Source organism: Hemitrygon akajei, chromosome 9 (assembly GCF_048418815.1).
Source record: "Hemitrygon akajei chromosome 9, sHemAka1.3, whole genome shotgun sequence".
Taxonomy (NCBI): Eukaryota; Metazoa; Chordata; class Chondrichthyes; order Myliobatiformes; family Dasyatidae; genus Hemitrygon; species Hemitrygon akajei.
In genome coordinates this window covers 129,606,846-129,632,588 of record NC_133132.1, presented here as the reverse complement: position 1 = coordinate 129,632,588, position 25,743 = coordinate 129,606,846, and the positions used below count along the sequence as shown (strand labels likewise).

The following is a 25,743-nucleotide window of genomic DNA, read 5'->3' as shown; positions in this document are numbered from 1 at the left end:
ATACGTAACCCGGGGACTGCCTGTATAAGTAATTGATATTGTAATTTAAAAAATTGCAAAACTTGTTAAGCAGTTTCTCATTACTTTTTGTTGAACAGAGAAAAATTTGAAAAACACCAGTTTCATTAAATGTAAATGGTCATTTCGTATTAAATGCAGCCATTGAACCAAATAATAAGTTAGAAACAGCACATTTAAGATGCATGGCATGAGTTTAACAAGATAAATACAGTTCAGAGATTAATGCATATTTTTAATTGATATATAATTAATTCAGCTACTCCTTAAATATTGTACGTATGTTAGACTGAAAGCTGCAGTACACATAATAGCACTTTCTTGATTTCCGTGCCTGGACACTACAGAACGTAAGTACAGAACATATTCTAGATCAGATTCTGAACAATCTGAAATCTCTGTACATCCCTGGACATGATGCTGAACCCTGAGATGTTCTGTAACTTACAAAGCGAAGAGATTGGATACAATATGTAGGTGGCCCTTTAGCTTTGTGCTGCTAAAAGCTGGCGCATCTCATGTACTGCTGTTCATTTGAAGATTGCCAATCTTCATTATAAAGATAAATGAAGGAAATTTCCTTAAAAGAAAAGATTGATCTTTAAATATTGTCAATTTATTTTTTTATTTTGGTTAAATTTTCTTCAATTGTTTGTAAGTGATCTGATCAGAGTAACAGTGGAAAGGGCTTCTGACAATGAAGTTGCAGGTTGCTGGGAGTTATACAGCTAGAAAAGACAAGTTGGCCCGCAGGTATCCCAAGTAGAACAAATCCAGGGCACAGAGCTTTTGGAGAAAGATCTGGCCCATTAAAGCTGCTGGGTCCTCTTGCTTGTCAATAGACAGAAGATTTTTTTTCCCGTCACCAAACCAACTGATTTTCAGATGCATTTGTAATAGTCTTTGGTGTTTGAAGGACTAATATGATGTTCCAAGTTTAGATCATTTGACTCTTCGTCTCATTTATCTATCGCAAAAGCCTATAACTTGCCCACTAAATGATGAATGAGTTTTCATACTTAGGTCACTGCACCTGTTTACTTTAGCTTTTTGATGTAAATTAAATGGCTCACAAAATGCACTTTCCTTTGCAGAAGCAATTTTCTTAAACAACCAGAACTCTGTTGCTATCTCTATTCATTGTAGTGCCACTCTCACCCCTATTTCCAAGCTCAGGAACACAGCTTCCCATTTCATCCTTTGGACTCATTCATGCTTTTCCATTTCCTAAAGTGCTCATTTCCACATATAATCCCTTTGTTCCTCTATTCCTGTTCTTCCTTACCAATCTTGTTTTATTCCTTCTGCTTCTCTGACCATACACATACCACCATTCTAGTTATTTTCTGCTAGCCAGACTTGACCTGAAGACTAAGTTAGTTCTTAATCCTCCTATGTGCCACGATAAGTTCATTGGCTATATTTAAGAGGGAGTTAGATATGGCCCTTGTGGCTAAAGGGATCAGGGGGTATGGAGAGAAAGCAGGTACAGGGTTCTGAGTTGGATGATCAGCCATGATCATACTGAATGGCGGTGCAGGCTCGAAGGGCTGAATGGCCTACCCCTGCATCTATTTTCTATGTTTCTATAAGAGAAAAACTGGTCAAAGTATAATTCCTCAGATTTCCTTATTGCTTGCTTATTTATCAGACTCTTCCTAGTGCACTTGAATGCATTGTAGGTTAGTGAAATTGAGGTAGTAAATCATAGCTAATGTGTGTTGGCTGTGTGGTTACTGATCGAGTGCATATTGAAATGCATACACAGAATTTGGCTAAAAATCAAATTCTGAGTCAAACAGCAACAAGTAACTCAATAATATGAATCAATGTGGGTCCAATAATATGGATCCTGATGAAGGGTCTCGGCCCAGAATATCGACTGTACTCTTTTCCATAGGTCCTGCCTGTCCTGCCGAGTTCCCCAAGCATTTTGTGTGTGTTGCTTGAATATGAGTCAATGTTCTTATCAAATTATAAACTCTTTGTTAGCTATAAGGTTTAAATGAGTAGTTCATTGCAGTGTTGCACTTCGTACATTATTTTAAAAATTTTCAATGAAATTCGGCTCTTTCAGACTTGAACAACTTCAAATTACTTTCAAAGTACAGGCATAAATATCCCGGTTCACATTATAGAGCTATAATGGTCTCAATGTAGACTTTTTATATCCAGTAATTTGAGATTCAAGCATACAGCTGAATGTCATTAATGAATAATTAAGTGGAATTTATTTTAGCTATCTTATCACAATAATGTGCTGTACCTAAAACTGAACCTAGCTAGGTAAAAGAGCTCATTTCAGTAAGCGTGGATAATTGTGTTAAAAATGGTTAGAGAACAGTATGATTCAACAGTGTCAAGTCAACACTGGAAATGGATCTCAAGTGACTGAATGCCTACGAGATGGCTTTTTAAAGCAGTTTGTCATTGAGCCTACTAGGGGATGAGCTATACTGGATTGGGTGGTATTTAATGAACTGAAGGCGATAGGGAGCCTAAGGTAAAAGAACCCTTAGGAGGCAGTGATCATAATATGATTGAGTTCAACTTGAAATTTAATAGGGAGAAAGTAAAGTCTGATGTAGCAGTATTTCAGTGGAGTAAGGGAAAGTACACCTGCTGAGGAGTTGCCCAATGAGATGCTGGCAGGGATGGTAGCAGAGTAGCAATGGCGTGAGTTTCAGGGAAAAATGAGGAAGGTGCAGGATAGATGTAGTCCGAAAACAAAGAACTACTCAAATGGCAAAATATTACAACAGTGGCTGACAAAGGGTGTCAAAGCTGATGTAAAAGCAAAAGAGAGGGCTTACAACAAAGCAAAAATTAGTGGGAAGACAGGATTGGAAAGCATTTAAAACCCTACAGAGAGCAACTAAAAGAATCATTAGGAGGCAAAAAATAAAATATGAAGGCAAGCTAGTAAATAATATCAAAGTGGATAGTAAAAGTTTTTTCACGTATGTTAAAAATAAAAGAGAGTTGAGAGTGGATATAGGACTGCTAGAAAATGCGGCAGGAGAAATAATAATGGGAGCCAAGGAGATGACAGATAAACTAAGTCAGGATTTTGCATCAATTTTCACTGTGTTAGACACTAGCAGTGTGCCGAATGTTGTAGTGTGTGAAGGAAGAAAAGTGGGTGCAGGTGCTATTACAAGGGAGAAGATGCTCAAAAGACCTAAAAGATGAACTGCACCCTAGGGTTTGAAAGAGGTAGTGGTAGAGATTATGAAGGCATTAATAATGATCTTTCAAAAATCACTGGACACTGCCATGGTGCCAAAAGACTGGAAAATTGCAAATATCATTCTACTTTTTTTAAAAATGAGGAATGCAGCAGAAAGGAAATTATAGACCAGTTTGTCTGACATCAGATGTTGGAGTCAATTGTTAAGAATGAAGTTCTGGAGTACTTAGAAACACAGGACAAGATAGGACAAAGTCAGCATAGTTTCCTTAAGGGAAAATATTGTCTCACAAACCTGTTGGAATTCTTTGAGGAGATTACACATAGAATAGATAAAGGGAATGTAGTGGATGTGGTGTATTTGGACTTTCAGAAGGCCTTTGACAAAGTGCCACTCATGAGGCTGCTTACCAAGTTAAGAGCCCATGGTATTACAGGAAAGTTACTGTCATGGTTAGAGCATTGGCTGATTGGTAGGAAGCAGCGAGTGAGAATAAAATGATCCTTTTCTGGTTGGCTGCCAGTGACTAGTGGTGTTCTGCAGGAGTCAATGTTGGGACCACTTATTTTTATGCTGTATTTCTTAGCTTCTTATGCTGTGCTGGCATTGGAGAGGGTTCAGAGGATGATTCCAGGAATGAAAGGGTTATCATACAAAGAACATTTGATATTTCTGGGTCTGTACTCAATAGAATTTAGAAGGATGACGGGGATTTCATTGAAACCTTTTTAATGTTGAAAGGCCTAGACAGAATAGATGTGAGAAGGATGTTTCCCATGGTGGAGGAGCCCAGGACAAGAGGGCACAGCTTCAGGATAAAGGGGCATCTATTTAAAACAGAGATGCAGAGAAATTTCTTTAGTCACATGGTATTGAATTTGTGGAATTTATTACCACAGGCAGCTGTGGAGGCCAGGTCATTGAGTGTATTTAAGGCAGAGTTTGACAGGTTCTTGATTGGACACAGCATCAAAGGTTTTTGGGAAAAGACTGAGGACTGGGGCTGAGGACGGTAAAAAAGATCAGCCATGATTGAATGGTGGAGCAGACTCGACTGGGCAGATGGCCTAACTCTGCTCCAACGTCTTAAATCATTCTGTTTCCGCTGCTGGAATTTTTACTAATTACATGACATTAATTAACCTTCACTTTTGCAGTGAAAATACTCCTGGTATTGGGTTTCTTTTAAAATAATTTTCTTACTCTGTGGATGATGTGGGAAAGGCTATTTTATATGCATTCTGAATTGGCCATAAACTGCTGAAGGTTTTGTAGTAATGGTGTTCTTGCAATAGTGTTAGGTGAGGACTCAGGAACAGATAAATAGGAGCACGCCATTCAGGTTCTGATGCCTGTAAATAAAATTTATGCTTTGTCATATTAGAATGATGTCAAGAAGCACTTCTTCCTGGGTAATGGGAATCTAAATCGAAAGTGCTGATCTAATCATTCAATTAGCTCTGGCTGATCTGCATCTTCCCTCCAACCACCTGCCTTTGAAAGCCTATTTTTTAAATTTTCCATAGGACCAAAATTCAACAGTGCTCTTGTGAAGAGTACTTTAGAGTTAGATTTTCATTAACTATGAAGGACTGCTTCTTGACATTATGCTTGTGTGGCCAAACACAAATGTTATGTCCCCTTGTTCTGGACACTCCCATGAGATCATAAGACATAGGAGCAGAATTAGGCTATTCAGCCTATCGAGTCTGCTCTGCCAATTTATCATGGCCGATCCCGGATCCCATTCACCCCCATACACCTGCCCTTTCACCATATTTCTTGATGGCCTGACCAATCAGGAATCCATCAACTTTCATGTTGGATGTACCAGGGACTTGGGATCTACTGCAGTCTGTGGCCCAGCATATCAGAGATTCACCACTCTTTGACTGAAAAAGATTCCTTCTTACTTCCATTCTAAATGATCGCCCCTCGATTTTGAAGCTGTGCCCTCTAGTTCTGGATGCCCCCAACAGAGGAAACAATCTCCACATCCACCTTGTCTAGTCCTTTCAAATTCGGTAGGTTTCAATGAGATTTCCAATCAATGAATGGGGGAATGAAGGGACACAGTTACTTTCTGACCAGGAAAGAATTAGAATAGAAAGTGTTGTGGTACGAAACTTAAATGGAAATGTTGTACCAAATTTAAATCAATGATAATTGTAACATTAATGGTAAATACGGCTTAGTGTATTTTCAGATAGTTGCCAGAGAGATAGAATTGGGTAAGAATTTATGCCAGGAAGAGAGAACAGTTGTTTCCCTCTCTTCAGCATTTAACCAAAGATTGTTTTCATATCTAATACTAACATCCAGTCATATGGTTTGGCGAGTATAGTTGTTTAGAGAGAAAGTAAGTGATGTGGTGAAGTTGAGTGTTATCAAAGGGTGTGGAGAATGACCCTGTGGTTTGTGGATGATGGCAAAGAGCAGCACAAGAGGAGGATGTCAAAGCATTGCTCCTTGGGGAGCAGTTGAGGTTACAGAGAAAAGGAAGAGGGTTAGTTGGGCAATGGTAGGAAAGCATTAGAAGAGGGAGATGGTCAATTGCTTTAAAGGCTGTAAATAGACCAAGATGCAGGGCAGAATTTCCATTTCATAAACAACCACTTCAATAGGTTTCAACATGTATATTTAATGTCAGGAATGAATACAATACACACCCTGAAATTGTTTTTCTTCACAAACATCCACAAAACCAGAGGAGTGCCCCAAAGAATGAATGACAGTTGAATGTCAGAACCTTAAAGCCCCCCACCCCAGCTGCCCCCTCCCACGCACAAGCAGCAGCAAAGCAACAACCCACCCCCCCACCAGCAAAAAAACGCATCGGTGCACCCCCACAGAGCACTCAAGCATGCAGCGAAGCATCAATAAAGACACAGACTTGCAGTTCCCCAAAGGCTATTCATTCACCCAGTAATTCAACATACCACAGGCTCTCTATTTCCCTAATAAGGGAAAAAGCGGTGTCCCTGTTTCACAGTGAGAGGGGATTCATAGCAAATCAACTCGCTGATTTATGGTGTTAAAATTCTTGCGTCGCTTCATCCAATCTCTGTGCCCAAAGAACTCGGGTCTCTGGGCACAGCCAGTAGCCAGCTCACTGCTTTTGATCTTCTGTCTCCCACGACACACCGGTTTTCTGCGGCAGCACTGAGCTCGAGTCCACCTGCCTCCAGAGCCACGAAATCCCAGAACCCTGAAAGCATGCTACTCTTCTAGGCTGTGTCCTTGGCATATCAAATAGCGGCCAGTTGTGAGACCCTGAGAGTGGGTCCCATTTCCACAAAGAACCAAAGTCAGCGTGTAACTCCAGGTCAGGGTCTTCAAAAGAACCCTGAAAGGGAGAAATAGAGATATTAAAGATAGAAATAGAGCTGTTTCCAAAGATGCAAGCAAAGGAGTCGCCGTTATTGTATCGTTGAGTATTTGGTAATAGACTTTTCAATACTGTAGCAGGAGCAGACTGGGCACATTCAAACTTAGAATTCACGGGTAGATTTCCACGTATTTAAATGGGGGAATGTTGAAGGACTTTGGAGTGGAAATGGAAATTGAAGGTTTTCCATGACAGATAAATCAAAGGATAAAATTTATGAACTTGAAGATAACAAACTGTTAACACAGGAAATTGAGCAGCCATCCTTTTGATGGGAAATGGAATTCAGAGGGCTGGTTGAAGGACTCATGAATTGAATGATATCAGTTGCATGAGGGAGAAAGGCAGTAAACTGGACAGTAACTAGACAGTGATGGAAATTCTGAGGAAAGGCATGGCAAACCTTAGAGAGTTGGCCAGTGAGCTTGGGTTAGGATGGAAGTAGCAGCTGATTGGTTATCTTCGTTATGGTGACATAGAAGTCCTGATCTGCATCAATATTTTTTTTGGACTGACGCAGAAAAAGACAGGGAAGAGGGCTAGACAGAGAATAGAATTTTGAATTGAGACAAGAATCTGTTAAGTATTTTTGCATTCTAGAAAGTCTCGACATGCGCACTTTTGACAAATAAGAACAGGGCATTCTATATGGTCCGGCTAAGTTTAGTATTGAGTGCCTAATCACGTTGTTCAGAATATATATTTTCAAGTTTGAGATCTTTTTGATTTAAGAGAGGAATTAAGTACAATATCAGAGAATGCAACCTGATTACAACATCCTCTTTGTATTTGTTCAAATCCCGGGATTACCTGGCATTATCTATACTTCAGATTTAATGCCCATTCTAAATTGGATCTGTTGTTTATTTATAATTCTTCACTTCTTTGAGCTATTGTATTTGTATTTGTCTCATTGAGATTAACTTTGAGCTGCCACACAAATAATAAAATTGAAGTTGCATGATATTTTCAAAGCAACGTATCCTCACTGTCTACCTATGTCCCAGGTGTTTGCTTTCTCTTGAGCAAAAGATTGCATGCATGTTTTGTTATTACTCTCCTCAATGACAGATGCAGTGATAACAGGGAGTACTTGCTTTTCAGCATGTGTCAGAGCTGTTGGCTGTGGTCCGTCTGCCCTTTATTCATCCAAGCTATCTGCTGAACGTTGTTGACAATGAGGAGTTGATAAAGTCCTCAGAGGCCTGCCGAGACTTGGTAAATGAAGCGAAACGTTATCACATGTTACCACATGCACGACAGGAAATGCAGACACCTCGAACACGGCCAAGGCTATCTGCAGGTAGGTGAGGGTATCAGCATCGTTCTTTACATTGTAAATCAACAGTGGTAATATTCTAAATGGTGGTCAATGCATCTCAGAATCAGGTTTAATATCACTGGCATATATTGTGAAATTTGTTAACATTATGGCAGCAGTACAATACAGTACATGATAAGTATGGAAAAAACTGAATTACTGTGAGTATGTACAGTAGACTGTATGCCAATTAAATTGTTAAATTCAATAAGTAGTGCAAGAACAGAAAAAAAAAGCAGTAAGGTAGTGTTCAGGAGTTCAATGTCCGTTTAGAAATTGGACAGCAGAGGGGAAGAAGCTGTTCCTGAATCGCTGAGTGTGTGTCTTCAGGTTTCTCTACCTCTTTCCTAACAGTAACAGTGAGAAGAGGGTATGAACTGGGTGGTGGGGTCATTAATAATGGACACTGCCTTTTTGAGGCACTGCTCCTTGAAGATATCTCAGATACTACAGAGGCGAGTACAGATGGAGCTAACTAATTTTACAACTCTCTGCGGTTTACTTCGATCCTGTGCAGTAATTCCACCCCCGCCCCCCACCACCATACCAGGCAGTGATGCAGCGAGTAAGAATGCTCTCCGTGGTACATCTGTAGAAATTTTCAAGTGACAAGCCAAATGTCCTTAAGCCCCTACTGAAATATAGCCACTGTCTTGCCTTCATTATAGCTGTATTGATATGCTGGGACCAGGTTAGATCCTCCAAGATGTAGAGGATAATATTTGGAACAAAATGAACTTGGAATCCAATTAAATTGCAGAAATCTGTAACATTTACAGGTAGACCCAATTATTCCTGTTTTCAATCTGATCCCATTCTTAGTGAAGTACTGACTGTTATTTAGAGAAATTATGACTTAACAATGTGTAGTCATATTTAAACTAGTATGCAACTGTAAATCTCCCACTAACACACAACTCATGTAGAGGCAAAGGCACCTCCTGCAGATTAGCATTCATCAGTACTGTTGTGTCCAACGCATGGATTTAACAAAGGTTGAAGGAGTATTGAAAGGACTCTGTGTAGAAAACATCAAGATCCATCATCGAAATACCTTGATAGTATCATTGTCAGAATCCTGGAGATCAGCATTTGCCAGTGGTAGTAAGAGTATCAATACAAAGAAAATTATATTTGTTCCAGCAAGCCTACCTGTTCTAAATGCAATCAAAGAAAAATGATCCCATGTCCCAAAATAATTGCAGATAAAACTCACAGCATATGCAAGGAGTTACTTATATGTAAGCATCAAGTATTTTGCATCAAGTTAAGTGCATAATGTATTTTTCTATTGCACTAAGTATTGGGTCTTGGCAAAAGGATTTTGCTTTAAATATGTTCTCCCATATAATGAATACTGTGGGGTTGGAAGGAAATGGGACCTTTGCATACCAAATTAAAATACGTACATTCAGAGGTCATTTTGTTAGGTACTCCTATAGACCTTGTTAATACAAATATCTAATCAGCCATTCATTTGATAGCAACTCAATGCATAAAAGCGTGCTGGCGTGGTCAAGAGGTTCAGTTGCCTTTCAAACCAAACATCAGAACTGGGAAGGAATGTGATCTAAGTGACTTTGACTCTGGAATGATTGTTGGTGCCAAATGTGATGGTTTGAGTGTGTCAGAAACTACTGATATTCAGGGATTTTCGTGCATGACAGTCTAGAATTTACTGAGAATTGTGTGATAAACAAAGAAAAAAACATCCAGGGAGCAGCAGTTCAGTGGGCCGAAAAACCTTGTTAATGAGGGAGGTCAGAGGAGAATGGCCAGACTGGTTCAAGCTGACGGGAAGGCGACAGTAACTCAAATAACCACACGCTACAACAGTGGCATTCAGAAGAGCATCTCTGAATATACAACACATCAAACATTGAAGTGCATGGGCTACAGCAGCAGAAGACCATGAACATACAGCAGTTACCTAATAAAGTAGTTACTAATGACTGCTGCCAAGCAGATAAAATATGCCAATTAACTTATCCATTAAACACTCAGTCGTTTCATAACTTCTCTGATATTTACTGTAGCTATAAGTAGCACATAAAGTCAGTACGTGTGTTAAGAGTGCATACAAATCTTGGCCCTTTAATGGTGAGTAATCCTGATGGGATTTTAACCTGAGTTGAAGCAGCAATGTCTCCCATGTCTCTCACCACAAGGTGAAGAAGGTTAACAATCTGCTGGGGAAATGATGAGATCTTCAGGCAACACAAGTAGAGTTCCTCTTCCCCAAGCTCTCAATGTGAAACTGGCACATATCCAAAGCCCTCTGTGCTGTTGTAGATCTCAGTGCGATCCTAGCCCTAAAGAGAAGGCTGCCAGGATATTAGAGTTGTTGCTCAGCAACCAGCAGCACAAGGTCTCCAAAAGTAAACATGATTTGCTTCTGAGTCTACTTTCTGGATCATTGTGCCTCTGTGGAAAACAATTCTATAAATACCTAAGAAAGCACTGAATTCTTACAGCTGTATTTGTGCAGCAGAAAGTCTAAATGTGCCTTCGTGTAGTACAAACATTTTTCTGGAACTTGCTTCCTTTGTAGACCTGAAGCTGCTATATTATCCAGTTATAGAGTTGCACCAAATATGAGCTTCTCTTTGTAGTGGTTGCAGCTCTTCCCCTCCATTCCTGAAACCACCTTCTCCCTGTAGTGGTTTGGGATGGCACAAGTCTGGAGTCTAACTCAAGCAAGTGGCAATGATATATGCTGAACACTGGAGGTAGTGCAGGCACTTCCACTATGGGGGAATGAGAATGCCTCTCACTCAGCAAACACTCCCCCTTCATCCATCATCCTCTTAGTATTGTTTAGACAGTGGCCAGATATTACAACAGTAGCTGATTTCATTTTCATATTTTCGTATCATAGGGATGGGTATATCTAGTTGGTGTATACTACTGTCAACCAGTTACCTGGTAAACCATTCAGACATTGGTAGGACACCACATGTTTCTTTCTTTGTTCTTTCCCTGATAATAAACTTCATAACTGCTGAAATAAAACCATCAAAAAAGCTATTTAAATAAGGTATAAACTCTGACAATCAAATTACCTCAAGGTATTCTGAGATCTTTCATTTAATACTATAACAGTTCTTCAGCTCTGTTTGTGTATAATGTAATAAAACAGTCTGTATCTGGCCCATTGTCTCACCTCAGCTGAGATGATATATTAATGTTCTTGAAGTTAAATTAACAAAACCAGGCCTTTAAGTGCTCTCTGAATGCTGCAGAGTCAGTGTTTTATTGGAAAAAGAGATCGAAAAGGCAGTCAATTTTAAAGATTTTGCTTAAGGTCAATTAAAAATACAGGTCCACAATCCCTTATCTGAAATCCTTGGGGCCAGTTGCATTTCGGAATTCAGAATTTTTCGGATTTCAGAAAATTGATTAATTATATTGATAATTAACCTGGCTCAGTGTGGGTGGACTTTAGGACCCGGGGGAGCTCTGGACCTACGCACATCCTCCTGTATACTTTAAATCATCTCTAGATTACTTATAATACTTAATACAATGTAAATGCTATGTAAATAGTTGTTATACTGTATTGTTTAGGGAATAATGACAAGAAAAAGTCTGTACATGCTCAAACAACGAGAGCTGGAGAGAGAACTTCCGGGTTTACAAATACTATTACAGTTTATTTATTGAGTAATAAATTGATAAATGAAATAGTGGAATAATTATAGACCATAAATACACTAGTACATTTTATTTCCAACAAAAACATTCAATAAAACATGAAAATATACAGCTTCAAACGAACCAATCAAACACATGGTAAATAACTTACTGGAATAAATGTAGAACGTAAATACTCCAGGACATATACAGGTTCAAACTAAGCTAGATACTCTACAGGTACCTGATGGGCCAGGAACAGGATTCACAAGTTATGAAGCAGCACTACAACAGACGGCAATTTTAAAGACTTCTTCAAGTGTCATCTGTCTCATTAACATAGGTTTATGTCTAAGCAATCACTTTAACTGAGTAAACTGCCATGATCTCTTGATCACTGATAAATGCACGTTGTTCAAGGCCAGCAATTAACTGATCACACATTTTCACCATATCGTCTTTGGGAATTTTTCACCTGCGTTCACTATGTCATCATCATCACTACTACTATCTTCATGCTTATCACCATTTCAGCAATTTCCCCATCACCCAAGGATGCACAACAGGTGCATTTCTTCAATATCAGCTTCCTCTAACTTATTTACACCTTTCAGACATCTCGGATGTTAGCCTTTTCCAATCACTGCCAACTTCACCTTGCGTGTGCCTGCTGCATTGGCACACCCGAGAACAGTTAACCTGTCCTTAGCATCTTTAAAACCTGTTGGTGCGCTCTCATCAGCCATTGTTAATGTTCTTCTAGGAACATAGCGCCAGTACAGAGCTGTTTCATCAGCATTGTAAATTTGTTCAGGGCTAAGGTTTTCATCAGATATTATCTTGGCAAATTCATCAATGTAATTTTCAGCTGCTTCATGATCAGCAGAAGCTTTTTCACCACAAATTTTCTGATATTTTACACCATGACGCTTCTTAAACTTCTGCAGCCAACCCTCTGAATATTGACACTCACCTTCAATGTTCAGTTCTTCATGGTATATTCTAGCTTGTTTCATGATCAGTGGCATACATTCACTTCTTTGTTGTCTAATCGACTCAAGCAACACACGGTCAAGATCTTCATTTTTTTGCCCTATGCAGTGTTTTCCTGTTTTTCTTTAGTTTATGGTCATCACTGCCACTATAAAACTTAAGTAACTTGTCTTTCTGTTCCTTTAAATCATATACAGTGGTAGTTCTGACACCATATTCCTCAGTAAGACACCGCACAGACAAACCATGATCAAACTTCTGCAATAACTCCACTTTCTGAGTTATTGATAATGATAGATGCTTCCTTCTCTTTCTCATTGTTACCCATAGGGGTATCTGCAGCTCTTTTTGACATTTTCACAGTGAAATTAAACACAAAGTCAACAGTGAACACAAAATATCAACGAACAGCAAATGTACGTGTAACCAGTACAAGCGCTGAGCCACAACTGACGTCTGGCGGCCTCTGCTAGTGCTGTCACGTCACACCTGAGTGACATCAGCTGTTGGCGCACCAAACAAGCCTTGGAGTGCTCCACACTCCACGAAAGAAACTTCGGTTTTCAGAGCTTTTTGGATTTCAGTATTTCGGATAAGGGATTGTGGACCTGTGCTATTTAACCAGCAAGGATATTCTAGTTTTGACTCCCATTTTATACTGGTATCATCAATAGAATTGCTGCAATTGGGTTGATAGTCCTTGAGGTAAAGAGTTCTCAGGCTAAGTAAGTGTGATGTGGGAAGTGATAGTAAAGTCCCTCCCACTGGTTCAGTGGCCTGTTAGAAGTTTCTACTAAATCTGTGTATAAAGCATAGACCGTGAAAGAGATACCTGAAGTTTCTAATGGAAATATTTCTATCTAGGCAGTCCTTCAGGATCCAGTTCAGTGACTGATGGGGTCACTAGGGGTAAGAGGTAGCTGATGGTGTAGGCAGATGCAAGGCCTCTCAAGGTCTGCTCCCTGGATCTCAATAACGTGCTGATTGGTCCTCCTCTACACTGACCAGTCACAGACCAGGCAGAGATTATCGAGAGTTGGTGGGGGTGTTGTACGTTTTCAGGCTGACTTTGAACACATCTTTGAGTTTTAGCTCTGTCCCCCAGTGTTCTCATCCTGTGACAGAGCGCAATTAGAATGATTTACGAGTTTGGTATCAGACAAATGGGCATATTGTGGGAACTTATACAAGTGGCTGTTAATGTCTGGTCAAGGAGTAATGAAAAAAATGGGGAGAATCTATAGCTGCATTGAGGGTTGCAAATCAATATACAAAAAAAAAGTTAGGATGCTACAGGTTGAAGAGTAACAAATAGAACAAATGGCCAATGAAATGAAAGGTGTAAATTTGCCTCAGAGACACGTTTGCAAAATACAGTTACTGCAGGGATCTGAGATTGAGGCCATTGAGTTAATTTTCCACTGTACATTGCTTCTTGTGTGTCAGTGGGTTGTAGAATTGGGGAAGGAGTTTGGCTGGGAGTTGATGGAAATGCAGAGGGAACAATTTACTTGGGAATTTAGTGATGGTGTAAAACGGTTTTGATAATACAGCATAAAATCAACGTACAAAAAGCAGTCACCTATGTGGTAAGGAAACAGTTACAAAACAATTAATGAGTGTAAATATTTAACTTAAGATCTAAGGATCAGGAAAGGGTGATACTTAAGTACAAGTACTTCTTGTGCAGTATATTTAGGCAAGTGATAATACATTTAAATAGATTATCATCTATTTAATTTGCTTCTATTAAACTTACATGGAGTTTCGAATCCTGTGCACTTGAAGCATTAAGTAATGACCTATGGTATTCAGGAAACATTGCCAAACGGTTTATTTTTCCTCAATGAATAAAGGGTTATAATTATGAAAAAAGTAATGAAGTTAAGTGCCTATCAGGTAGTAATACTTTGTATTGAATCTGTATTTTTCTCTGTCGCCTATAAGGTGTGGCTGAAGTAATTGTCCTGGTCGGTGGTCGTCAGATGATTGGAATGAGCCAACGAGATCTCACAGCTGTCAACTGCTTTAACCCACAGACCAACAAGTGGTACCCATTAGCCAGTCTACCGTTCTATGATAGAGAGTTCTTCAGTGTTGTGAGTGCAGGAGACAACATCTATTTATCAGGTAAATCTGGTCATACTTTTTCTTTACATTTCACCCATCTTTTGCCTGAATATTTTTGTCGTCATTTAATCAATGAAGTTTAAACCTTGGCAAATTTCAGCAGGTCAGACAGCATCTGTAGAGAGAATATTTCAAATTAATGACCTTTTGTCAAAACTCTGTCAGAATAACAGCATGTAAATCTGCCTAAAACATAATAAATATACATTCTTCATATTACATACCTTCAAGTGTATCCTTGAAATAAAAGCTGATAGGTAATAGGCCTTGCCAGGAATTCATATGGGGTTTTTGGCAAAATAGGTTTAATAATTCAAAAGATTCTTGGAGAAGCCAAACCATGTAAAAGGTCTCCATAATACCAATGTTAAAAGATTAAAGATTAGTTGTATTAGTTACGTATTTCATGTGCATCAAAACATATAATGAAATGCATCAACAAGCAACACAGTCCAAGGTTGTGCTGGGCAGTCTGCAAGTGTTGCCATGGTCTCAGCACCAAGATAGGATGCCCTCAGCTTACTAACCCTCACCGTGGGTTCTTGGAATGTGGGAGGAAACCAACACAGTCATGGGGAGCTGTACAAAAGCCTTACAGACAGCGGTGGGAATTGAACTTCGATCACTGCCATCAGCATTGCTGGGTGGACTACAGTGGAATTGTGCTGAACTTTGGGATACAATAAAGAGGGTGCCTTGTAGCTTTTGAAGACCGTGATAAAACTTCATCGGTGTTGAGCTTTGATTTGAGGAAGGATGTTCTTGCCATTGGAGGGAGTGTAATAAAAGGTAATGATACTAATTTCTGATAGGCACACTGATGTATGAAGAGAGATTAGGCTGGTTTGGTGCATTCAGTGCAGTATAGAAGACAGAAAGGGATCCAAAAGAGGAGTATAAAATTCTAACAGGACTAGATATGCTAGACCCATAGAAGATTTCAATAATGCTGAAGGGTCTAAAATGAGGGGTCACAACCTCAAGATGCAATTTATGCCATTTAGAAAGGGATCAAGAGAAATCTCGGCACCCAAAAAGTGATGAACTTCAAAATCTCTATCAGAGAAGGCAGTGGAGGCCACCATTTAATATATTCAAGAAGGAAGTAGATTTATTTCTAAATGCTAAAGGATCACTGGATTAGAGAGAATAGCTTACTGAAGTAGATGATCAGCATTGATAAAATTGAATTGTAGCCGAAGGGCTGAACGGTTCATGCATGCTCCTTTATCCCTGCTCAGTTTTTTTATTCTATGGAAGATTTAAGGTGTTTGGCCACTTCTCACCTCTTTCAGAGGAACAGTGTAATGTATCAAATAGACACCTGTATTTGTAAGATTTTACAAGGAGCTTATCAACAGAAGCCACTCTTGGCAAAAAGTAGGCATGGCATCTTGAAGGAAATGCTATTCTCATGCAACTCACTGTCAAGTAACATGAAATAGTCCTTAAGAATCTCAACAGGCCGATTAAATCTGAACACCACATCACTCCCTGATTTAAATTTAGCTGATTGAATTGAGGTCTACAAAGGTCACACCTTGATTTAAATTTGCTAATGGTGACAAATGCTTTCCTCCCACTTCAGTTTCCTCCTTCCGATTGTTGAAATGAGTTTGCCATACTACATATGCTGTGGACCAAGTGTTGGTAAATGGGTTTGTGTAGGTCAATACGTAATAGCTAGAATGGACATATGGATGTGACATATGGTTCTGACTCTATAAGATATATGAGTACTCCACATTCAAACAAAGCTATCTGATTGTAAACTGGCAAGTCTTACATTTATAGAAATTAAAACATGATGCATTTTAAATAGCAGTAAGTTTAAATTTATCTTTGATCACATGCAACAAATGAGAAATTTAGTGTATGTACATTAGCTTAAGTATAAGTTTATTTAGGAAGCAGAATTCAACACCTATATTATTTTGTCACACATTTTATCCTGATGACTAATTTCTGCATCCATAACTTTATGTAAAATAACAACTACAAAAGGCCTGATTCTTTGGAATTGTGCCTGTGTACACAATTGGGCCGAAGAAGGTGTCTCTGTAATAGAAGCAAAAAAACTCCAAAAGGTAATTATTCGATGTGAAGTCCTTTGGATAAATTCATACCATCCAGTACAGCTTCCTCTCTGAATTTACACAGAAATACTATTTAGAGATTGAAGATAAAAGATATGTGAGAAGAGAATTTGGCAGAGCTGACTGACTACCCTTCTCTAGCCTTAGCTCAGCATTAGGTTGCTGATGCATTGTTAAATAAAATTCAATGTCCATGAAATCCCATCAGAGAAGGAATTTCCTGTTATCCTTTCCCTGTCCACTGTGTATGACCATAAGTACACGAAGAATGAAAGCCTTTCAGCCTCTCTTGATTGGTGTGTTTTTTCACAGGCGTACAATGAATGGAAGCATGTTTGTCAATGTTGCCCACTTCCAAACAGCCAAGCTATCATTTCTATTATAGCTATTATCATTTCTATTTCTAAAAATATGTAGTTTTCTCAGAATGGATTAGGTATTACTGTTTCAGGGTTAATGATAAAGTTTAACACTTAAGATCATACTTCCATTATTGATATTCAGAACAGGTAGTTCAGATCTATATTTCAAATTGTGGCTAAGGCTCTGAAGTCAAAGGATAATAATGTTAAAGTCAACCATATCCCATGCAAATACTTAATTGTTATTGCACTCAATGCTTTTGAGAGACTTTATCACTTCAGAGCAGGATCCATTGGCATGCTTCAGCAGACTTTAATTGCTCATGTAGTCATGACACCAATACACATTCCATTGATTTCATTTGTGAGAAAGGTGTGCAAAGGTTCTCTTTCTTGAGCCTGTTAATCATTGGCACTCTTGCCCTGTCAAAACAAAAGATGCACATCTGCAAATGCATTGTAAATTAAATGCAATATTATTAAATTACATGATGACTCATAGTTGATTATCAGAAAATGAATATTTAATAAAGCAAAAATTTGAACTAGTCACTGTACTGAACAACCATATCTAAAATGTGTTTCTAAATCCAACTTGCTTCACCCCAGCTTAAAATATTCAACCAGCCTTTTCTGCAGTGGCCATCACGTTTAACCTCTTATATTTTTCTCTTTAGTGCAAGAGATTTAGCTGGGTCAAAATGTACATTACTTAAATCAGTATATAGATAGTACAAGAAGAGGAGGGGCCATACTGGACTTGGTATTGTGCGAGGAGCCTGGCCAGGGACTGACCATTCATTAGGAGAACAGTTAAGGAACAGTGATCACTACTATTTAAGCTTTAAGAAACCTATAGATAAAGATAAGCATGGACCTTACAGCAATAATTAAATGGAGCAGAACAAATTACAAGTGTACAAGGCAGGAACTAGGGAGAGATAATTGGGGTAGGACAGCATCTGACATGGAGGGTGTTAAAAGATCAAGTGCACAGAGTACAGGCCAAATATTTTCCAGTAAGAAGAAAGGATATGAAAGGCAAGGTAAGGTGTCAAGGCAGGTGGTGAATTTAATCAAGAAACAAAAGGAAGCAGATGTAAGATTCAGGAAGCTATAATCCAATTAAGCCCTATGGGTTATAAATAAGCTAGAAAAGAACTCAAGAAAGACATTAGGGGAGCTAGGAGGAACCATGAAAAATCCTTGCCAGGTATGATTAATGAGAATTCTAAGCCATTCTATACATACAACAAGAGCAGGAGGATAACTAGAGAGAGGGTAGGACCACTCAAGGATAAAGAAACAGATATGAGCTTGGAGGCAAGGATGTGGGAGAGGTCCTAAGTAAATACTATGCATCAATATTTATCAAAGAGAAGGACATAAAGGATCACAAGATCAGTGTGCAGCATGCTAATATGTAGGGCATTTCGAGATAGAGGAAGAGGTAGTGCTGGGTCTCCTAAAGAACAGTATCATGGATAAATGCCCAAGTCCAGTTGGGATATCTCCCTGATTGTTGAGAGAGGCAAGAGATGAGATTTCTTTGGGCCTTGGCCAAGATCTCTGTGACCTTTCTAGCCATAGGCAAGGTCTTGGAGGAGCGGCAAGTAGCTATTGTTGTTCCATTATTCAAGAGGGGGGAAGTAGGAATCATTGTGGAAATTATCAACTGGTGAGTCTCACATCACTGTGGTAGGGAAGCTACTGGAGAAGATTATTAGGGATAGGATTTATGAGTATTTGGAAAACCATGGCCTAAATTAGAGACAGTCGGCATGCCTTACTAACTTGATTGAGTTTTTCACGAATGTAACAAAGGTGATTGATAAAGGCAGAGTTATGGATGCTTTTGGAGGGCATTTGATGAGGTCCCTCACGGGAACCTAATCCAGAAGATTAAGGTATTAAGATTAAGATCTATAGTGAATTGTCCATTTGAATTCAAAATTAGCTTACCCATAGAAGACAGAATAGTGGTCAATGGAACTTATTCTGACTGGATGTCTGTGACTAGTGGTGTTCTGCTGGGATCCATACTGGGACCTCTGCTGTTTATATGACCTGGATAAAAATGTAGATGTTGGCTAGAAAGTTTGCAGACAGTACAAAGATGGATGGTGCTGTGGATAGTGCAGAAGATTGCCAAAAGATGCAGCAGGACAGAGAGCATTTGTGGATTTGGGCAGACAAATGGCAGATAGAGTACTATCTGCCCAAATAAAAGGTGTTGCACTTTAGGAGGTCTTATGTAAAGGGACAGTCTGCTGTTAATGGAAAGACTCATTACAGTGTTAATGTATAGAGAAATCTTGGGGATCGACTGCAAGGCTCCTTAAAAGTGGCTGCACTGGTTGATAAGATGATAAAGAAAGTGTATGGCATGCTTGCCTTTATTAGTCAAGCACCAAGTTTAAGAGTTAGGCCATATTTGGAGTTATTTCGTTCAATTCTAGTTGCCTCATTATAGGAAGCATGGAGAAGCTTTGGAGAGGGTGCAGAAAAATTTTCTGAGAATACTTGCTGTCTGTATTAGAGGTCATGTTATCTAGGTCATGTTGAACATACTTGAGTTGTTCTGTGTGGAGCAGTGGAAGCTAAAGGAAGATCAGGCTTATAAGAGGCAGTGTGGCGACCCACTTCCTAGCGCACTCGAACCGGCTCACAAATAGCCAGCGTGCAGGCACAAAGGCCAGGTCCGCAACAAAGGGAAAAAGCCTGCGGGGGTTTTGTGAGTACGTGTCCTTTAGAGCATCCGCGCCCGGGGAGGGCGGGATGAGGGAGGCTTTAAAGCAAGGCTGTGAAGTTCGAATAAAATCATCTTTAATTGCAGTTTACCGACTCCGTGTCGTTATTTTAGCGCTGCGTGTAGCACACCGCTACAGCAGTATCTTGTTCCCTGGGTTGAAATGTCAAATTCCAGGTCAAATTCATCTGATAAAGGTTCTTAGACACATGAGAGCAAGGAACAGAGGAATATGGAACTTGTGAAGGCAGAAGGCTTTAGTTTAGTCATTTAATTAGTTCAGTACAACATCGTGAGCCAAATGACTTGTTCTTGGCCTGTACTGTTCCATGAAGTTTATATCATTGGAATATGCATTTTCATTTTCCTAGTGTGACAAGGTTATCTTTCATTTTTCCTTTCTCTGCCCTCGTCATCCCAGGTGGCATGGAGTCTGGTGTCACCCTTGCTGATGTTTGGTGTTACATGTCCCTCCTGGATAACTGGAACCTGGTTTCACGAATGACTGTGCCGAGGTGTCGACATAATAGCCTAGTGTACGATGGGAAAATTTACACTCTTGGCGGCATTGGTGCATCTGGAAATCTCAATCATGTGGAAAGGTAAATGGGGTGGGTGAAATGCTGGCCTGAAAGTACAAGTCCTGAAGAAGTGACTCAGCCCAAAATGTCTACTGATAACTCTTTTCCATAGTTCCTGCAGCATTTTTTTATGTGTTGCTCTGAAAGGACAAATACAATTTTAGAAGACTATAATGAAGCAGAAAGTGATGGATGAAATAATTTCTTGCCTTCCTCAACTATTTTAAATTCTGGAGGTCGTATCATTCAATTTATTCTTTCTATACCAAACCAAATTGAAATGAGTGAAACTCTGTTGAGGTCTGGAGCTATCACATGTCCATTGTCTCAGATAGATATAACAGAACTGTGGAGCTCCTCACCTTTGCATCCACGTGCATAAATGTTTAAGTAAGTTATTTAAGAACAATATTTTGGTGAGCTGGATGTTCCCAGAAAAGGGTTTTATACCAAATTTCCTCAACTCAATGCCACATAATCTGCAAGTGCATCAAAAAATGTGAGTTTAAAAAACTAATAAATTTGTGTTTATTTTTTATGAATTCTGGTAAGGCAGAATTAAGTTGGAGGAATCAATGTTCAAGCCATCAGGTTGGAGGCTACCCAGACAAAATATCTGCCTTTCCTCCAACTTGAGTATGGCCTCGTCATGGCAGTAGAGGCTGCGATAGACAAACATATTAGAGTGGGATGGAAAGTCAAACTGAAAAGCGTAACCACTAGGAGATCCTCCTTTTTGTTGTGGAGGTGCTCGACAAAGTGATCTCCCCCAACCCCCACACCCAATCTGCGTCAGCTGAATGGCTATGTCACACAAATAATGCTAAGTACCACTTTGCACCAAGTCCCATTCACTACCACCACTTTGTTTTCTGGTTATGGAATACCTTGGTTTTCAAATGTTTAAATCTTGTTTCAGATCCTTTCATTGTCTTTCACTCCCTATTGATAAGGCCTGCTAAATATGGGAGACACGTGCAAATGTAAATTACAATAAAACTTAATTAATCTAGCACGTATGGGTCTTTGGTATTGCTACATGAACAGCTTCTCCAGATTACTGAATGTTAACCCACTCATGTACCAACACACTTAATTTCCTTATGATTTGAGATTTACCTACAAGTATTCTAAATTCTCCACAAACCTGGAAATTTAAAGGAACACTGGAAATGGAGTCCTGGTGAGTTTCAAGGGAGAGTAGGAGTAAGGGCCCCGGTGCGTTAAATAAAGGAGCACGAACATGGTCCCTGGCATGTTAAAGGGAGCCCAGGAATCAAACCCCAGTGAATCAGGCACAAACTATTCAGATTCAAAACAATTGAATAATAGATTATCAGAGTTTTATTGCATTAAATTAAATCAGAATCGTATGTTTAAAACGAACAGCAGAAGAAACAGCTGGAATGAAAAGCTTTTATTTTGATATTTGGAAATGGAGTGGGACGTTGGTTGCTGGAAATCAAGAGCATTCCTGAGTCCTGATACAGGAATTCGACCTGAAACACCTGGAGTTAGGGTTATAAATGGGGACATTGATTAAAGGGGAAAAAAATAGTATGCTAAACTTGTACAAATTCATGGTCAGGCCTCAGCTGGTGTACAGTGTGGACATAATGGTCTTGGAAAGGATCCAACTGAGGTTTAGACTATAGGACCATAAGATATAAGAGCAGAATTAGGCCATTTGGCCCATCAAACCTGCTCCGCCATTTCATCATGGCTGATCCATTTTCCCTCTCAGCTCCAATCTTCTGACTTTACCCCATATCCCTAAATGCCCTGACTCATCAAGAATCTGTCAACCTCTGCCTTAAATATACATAAAGACTTGGCCTCCACAGCCACCTGTGGCAACAAATTCCACAGATTCACCACTCTCCTCATCTCCATTCTAGATGGAGACCCTCTTTTCTGAATCTGTGCCCTCTTATCTTAGACTCTCTCACCATAGGAAACATCCTCAAGGTATTAAAACATTCAAATAGGTTTCAATTAGGTCACCCCTCATTCTTCTGAATTCCGGTGAGTACAGGCCCAGACCCATCAAATGACCTTCATACGACAAGCCTTTTAATCCTAGAATTATTTTCGTGAACATCCTTTGAATCCTCTCCAATGTCAGCACATCCTTTCTTAGATAAAGGGCCCAAAACTGCTCAAGATACTCTCAATATTAAATCCTTACTTTTATATTCTAGTCCTCTTAAAATGAATGCCAACTTCGCATTTGCCTTCCTCACCACTGCCTCAACCTGATAATTAATCTTTAGGGAATTCTGCACAAGGATTCCAAAGTCGCTTTTCACATCAGGTGTTTGAATTTTCTCTCCATTTAGAAAACAGTAAACCCTTTAATTTCTTCTACCAAAGTGCATGACCAAACACTGTATTCCATCATCCACTTCTTTGTCTATTCTTCTAATTTGTTAGTCATTCTGTAGCCTCTCTACTTCCTCCAAACTACCAGCCCTTCCAACTATCTTGGTATCATCCACAAACTTTGCGAGAAAGCCTTGAACTCCATCATCCAAGTCATTGACATACAATGAAAAAAGAAGCAGTCCCAACACAGACCCCTGTAGAACACCACTAGTCACTGGCACCAACCAGAAAAGGCTTACTTTATTTCCACCGTCTGCCTCCACTGCTTTATCCATGCTCGTATCTTACCTGTCATGCTATGGGTTCTTGTTCAGTAACCTTAAGTGTGGCACCTTGCCAAAGGCCTTCTGAAAATCTAAGTACACAACACCCACCAATTCTCCTTTGGTGTCTATCCTGCTTGTAATTTCTCCAAAGGATTAAAGAGGTTTTTGAAATTATGAGAATTGTTGATATTCTTCAAGCAAACTTTTCTTCTAGGGAAAATAGGTTGGCTCATAGATTCTTTCTTGTTCATGCAGTTGCTTTTGAGATCTGGAAACTCTTACAAGGGGGGAGAAATTACACTCCAATGGACTTTTGGATGGTCAACTTAGAAGTGAATTATTTTGCAGGATAGTGGGGTAAAACTGAATTGGGTAGTCCTTTAAAAGAACCAGCGCATTCAATGAATTTATAATAATTGCTATTAAATTGGAAACTGTCAAATTATATAGAAGATCCAGCTAGTCACACATCTGAAATATATATAGGAATTATATTTTGGGAATGGGGGGTATCAAATTACTCTCTCCAACAACTTTTCTGCTTTTACACAAATCTGTTAAAATATATGTGTATATTTTTAAAGTGCCTGACTCCAACTATTTTAAGTTGTTTTAATAAATACTGGGGAAATACCGCACAGAGATTTTCTACATACATTAATCTGTGTCAGAATAACTTCACTACATAGAGGCAATCCACAAGATCCTTATAGAATTATCACCAAAATTCAACACCATTTTCTAGTGGGTTACTGTAATGGGAATCAAATGTGACAACAGTTCCTTTGATATTAATAGTAAGTTTTTCCTGTCTTCTATTAGATTCTTTGCTCTTTTATTGGTTTAAGCCTGAGCAGAGTGTGGTTCATTATTTTATAAGAGCAGGCCACATGATGCATTGGAAACGGAGTTACTTTTCTAGATTGACTTAGTTGATATTCAGTATTGTAACGTTCTCGCTCGGTATGACGGAACCCGAATTAAACGTTGAGGTAAACCGTAGTCAATGAAAACAAGGTCACAGTAAGATTAATCATTTACTGTTCACTCTTCACATTAACATATGGTGAAAACTGTTGATAAAACAATACAAGATTGGTACAGTGTTTCCTTCTAGATATCGCAGTTACATCGTGAATACTTGCAAAGGTAAAACTACAACAACTACATTACGTTAAAGTGCAGCATACAGTCAGAATCTACCTGCGCCGTTGACTGCTTTAAATACACTTCAACACAAACTATCCCGACTCTTTAACTAACGAAAACATAAACCTTATCGACCGTCATTACTTTTAACAGAATCAGCGTTAACATTTTAATTCAACATATCGATTATCTCATGAACTTACGGCGTTGCTTCACTATGTTTCTAATGCGTAGAAAGACAACTTTTCTTGCACTGATCTTGCACATGTGAGCCCCCTCCTTCCCGTTTCTCCAAACCGGTATTTTCCCACAAGTCGCGGCGAAACCGGATGTGACGTCATCGCATGCCGCGATATATCACAGACAACGAATTTACTTTAAACAATCCTAACTTTAACTAAAAAATGCTAACAAACAAATTACTAAAGTGAAAATATTATAAACTAAACAAATGCCATAAAGGCAACACAATGTGTGTTGGCATTAATAAGCTCAGTGACCCTTTTATTCCTAGGATGTGGGTGGAATTTTCACTTTCAGTGTAATGGCAAATAGGATATAACCCGTACTGTTTTTTTTAATAGAGTGTTTTTGTCCAAATACATTTACATAATCAGAAACCAGAATGGAATAAATGAAAAACCAGAATGGAAAAACATTTTCAAAATCAATGTTTAGTTTATTGTCATAAAGTACAAATATGTTTGCACGCATGCATTGAAAAAGTTACGTGCAATGGCATCACAAGAGAAACACAAATGAAACCTCTTGTGAAAATTAGGCATAATTTTTATGAGAAAACATGATTCAAACAAAAAAGTCAATTTTAGTGTAAAGTGGTCTAGTGTTGCTAAACTTTAATGACCAGAGATGGTTCAAGGGCTGAATAGTTGAAGCTCTTGAATCTGATGGTGTGGAATTTCAGGATTCTGTATCTCCTGCCCAATGGATAGTGGCAATCTACTGAAATGGATTGTGGGTATTGACTGTAAGTGTAAAAAATCCAATGGATTTTTACTTCGGGAAAAATCTATGCATATAACAAGAAACATTGTTTAATATAAGTTTGTAGTCCATAACCTGTAATTTTACGTAACTTTTACAAGATACAAGACATAAGCAAGTTAAGTGTTTACTGCCCATCTCTTATTGCTCTGGAGTAGATGATAGTGAACAACCTTCTTGGACCAAGGCATTCAGAATCAAAATCTGTTTATTATCATGATATACTAAAACTGGTCATTTTACAGCAGCAGTACAGTGCAATATATAAAATATAATATACATTACAATATGAAACATATATAATTTTAAATAAGTAGTGCAAAAAGGAGCAAAGATTGTGAGGAGATTTTCATGGGTTCATTGTCTGGTCAAAATCTGATGGCAGAGGGGAAGAAGCTGTTCCTAAAACATTGAGTGTGTGGCTTCAGACTCCTTTACCTCCTTTCTGATGGTTGAGATGAGATGAGTCCAAGTCC

General features: G+C 39.0%; 1 protein-coding gene across 4 annotated transcripts in view; it reads left to right on the top strand.

The window, feature by feature from the left end:
• The window catches only part of LOC140733532 (kelch-like protein 29), a 431,638-nt gene that overhangs the window by 348,644 nt on the left and 57,251 nt on the right, over window positions 1-25,743 (top strand). For all 4 annotated transcript variants that reach the window (XM_073056976.1, XM_073056977.1, XM_073056980.1 and 1 more), the window contains 3 exons: window positions 7,702-7,900; window positions 14,492-14,674; window positions 20,303-20,483. In XM_073056976.1, coding sequence (XP_072913077.1) covers window positions 7,702-7,900; window positions 14,492-14,674; window positions 20,303-20,483 — 563 coding nt within the window. The remainder of the gene's footprint in view (window positions 1-7,701; window positions 7,901-14,491; window positions 14,675-20,302; window positions 20,484-25,743) is intronic.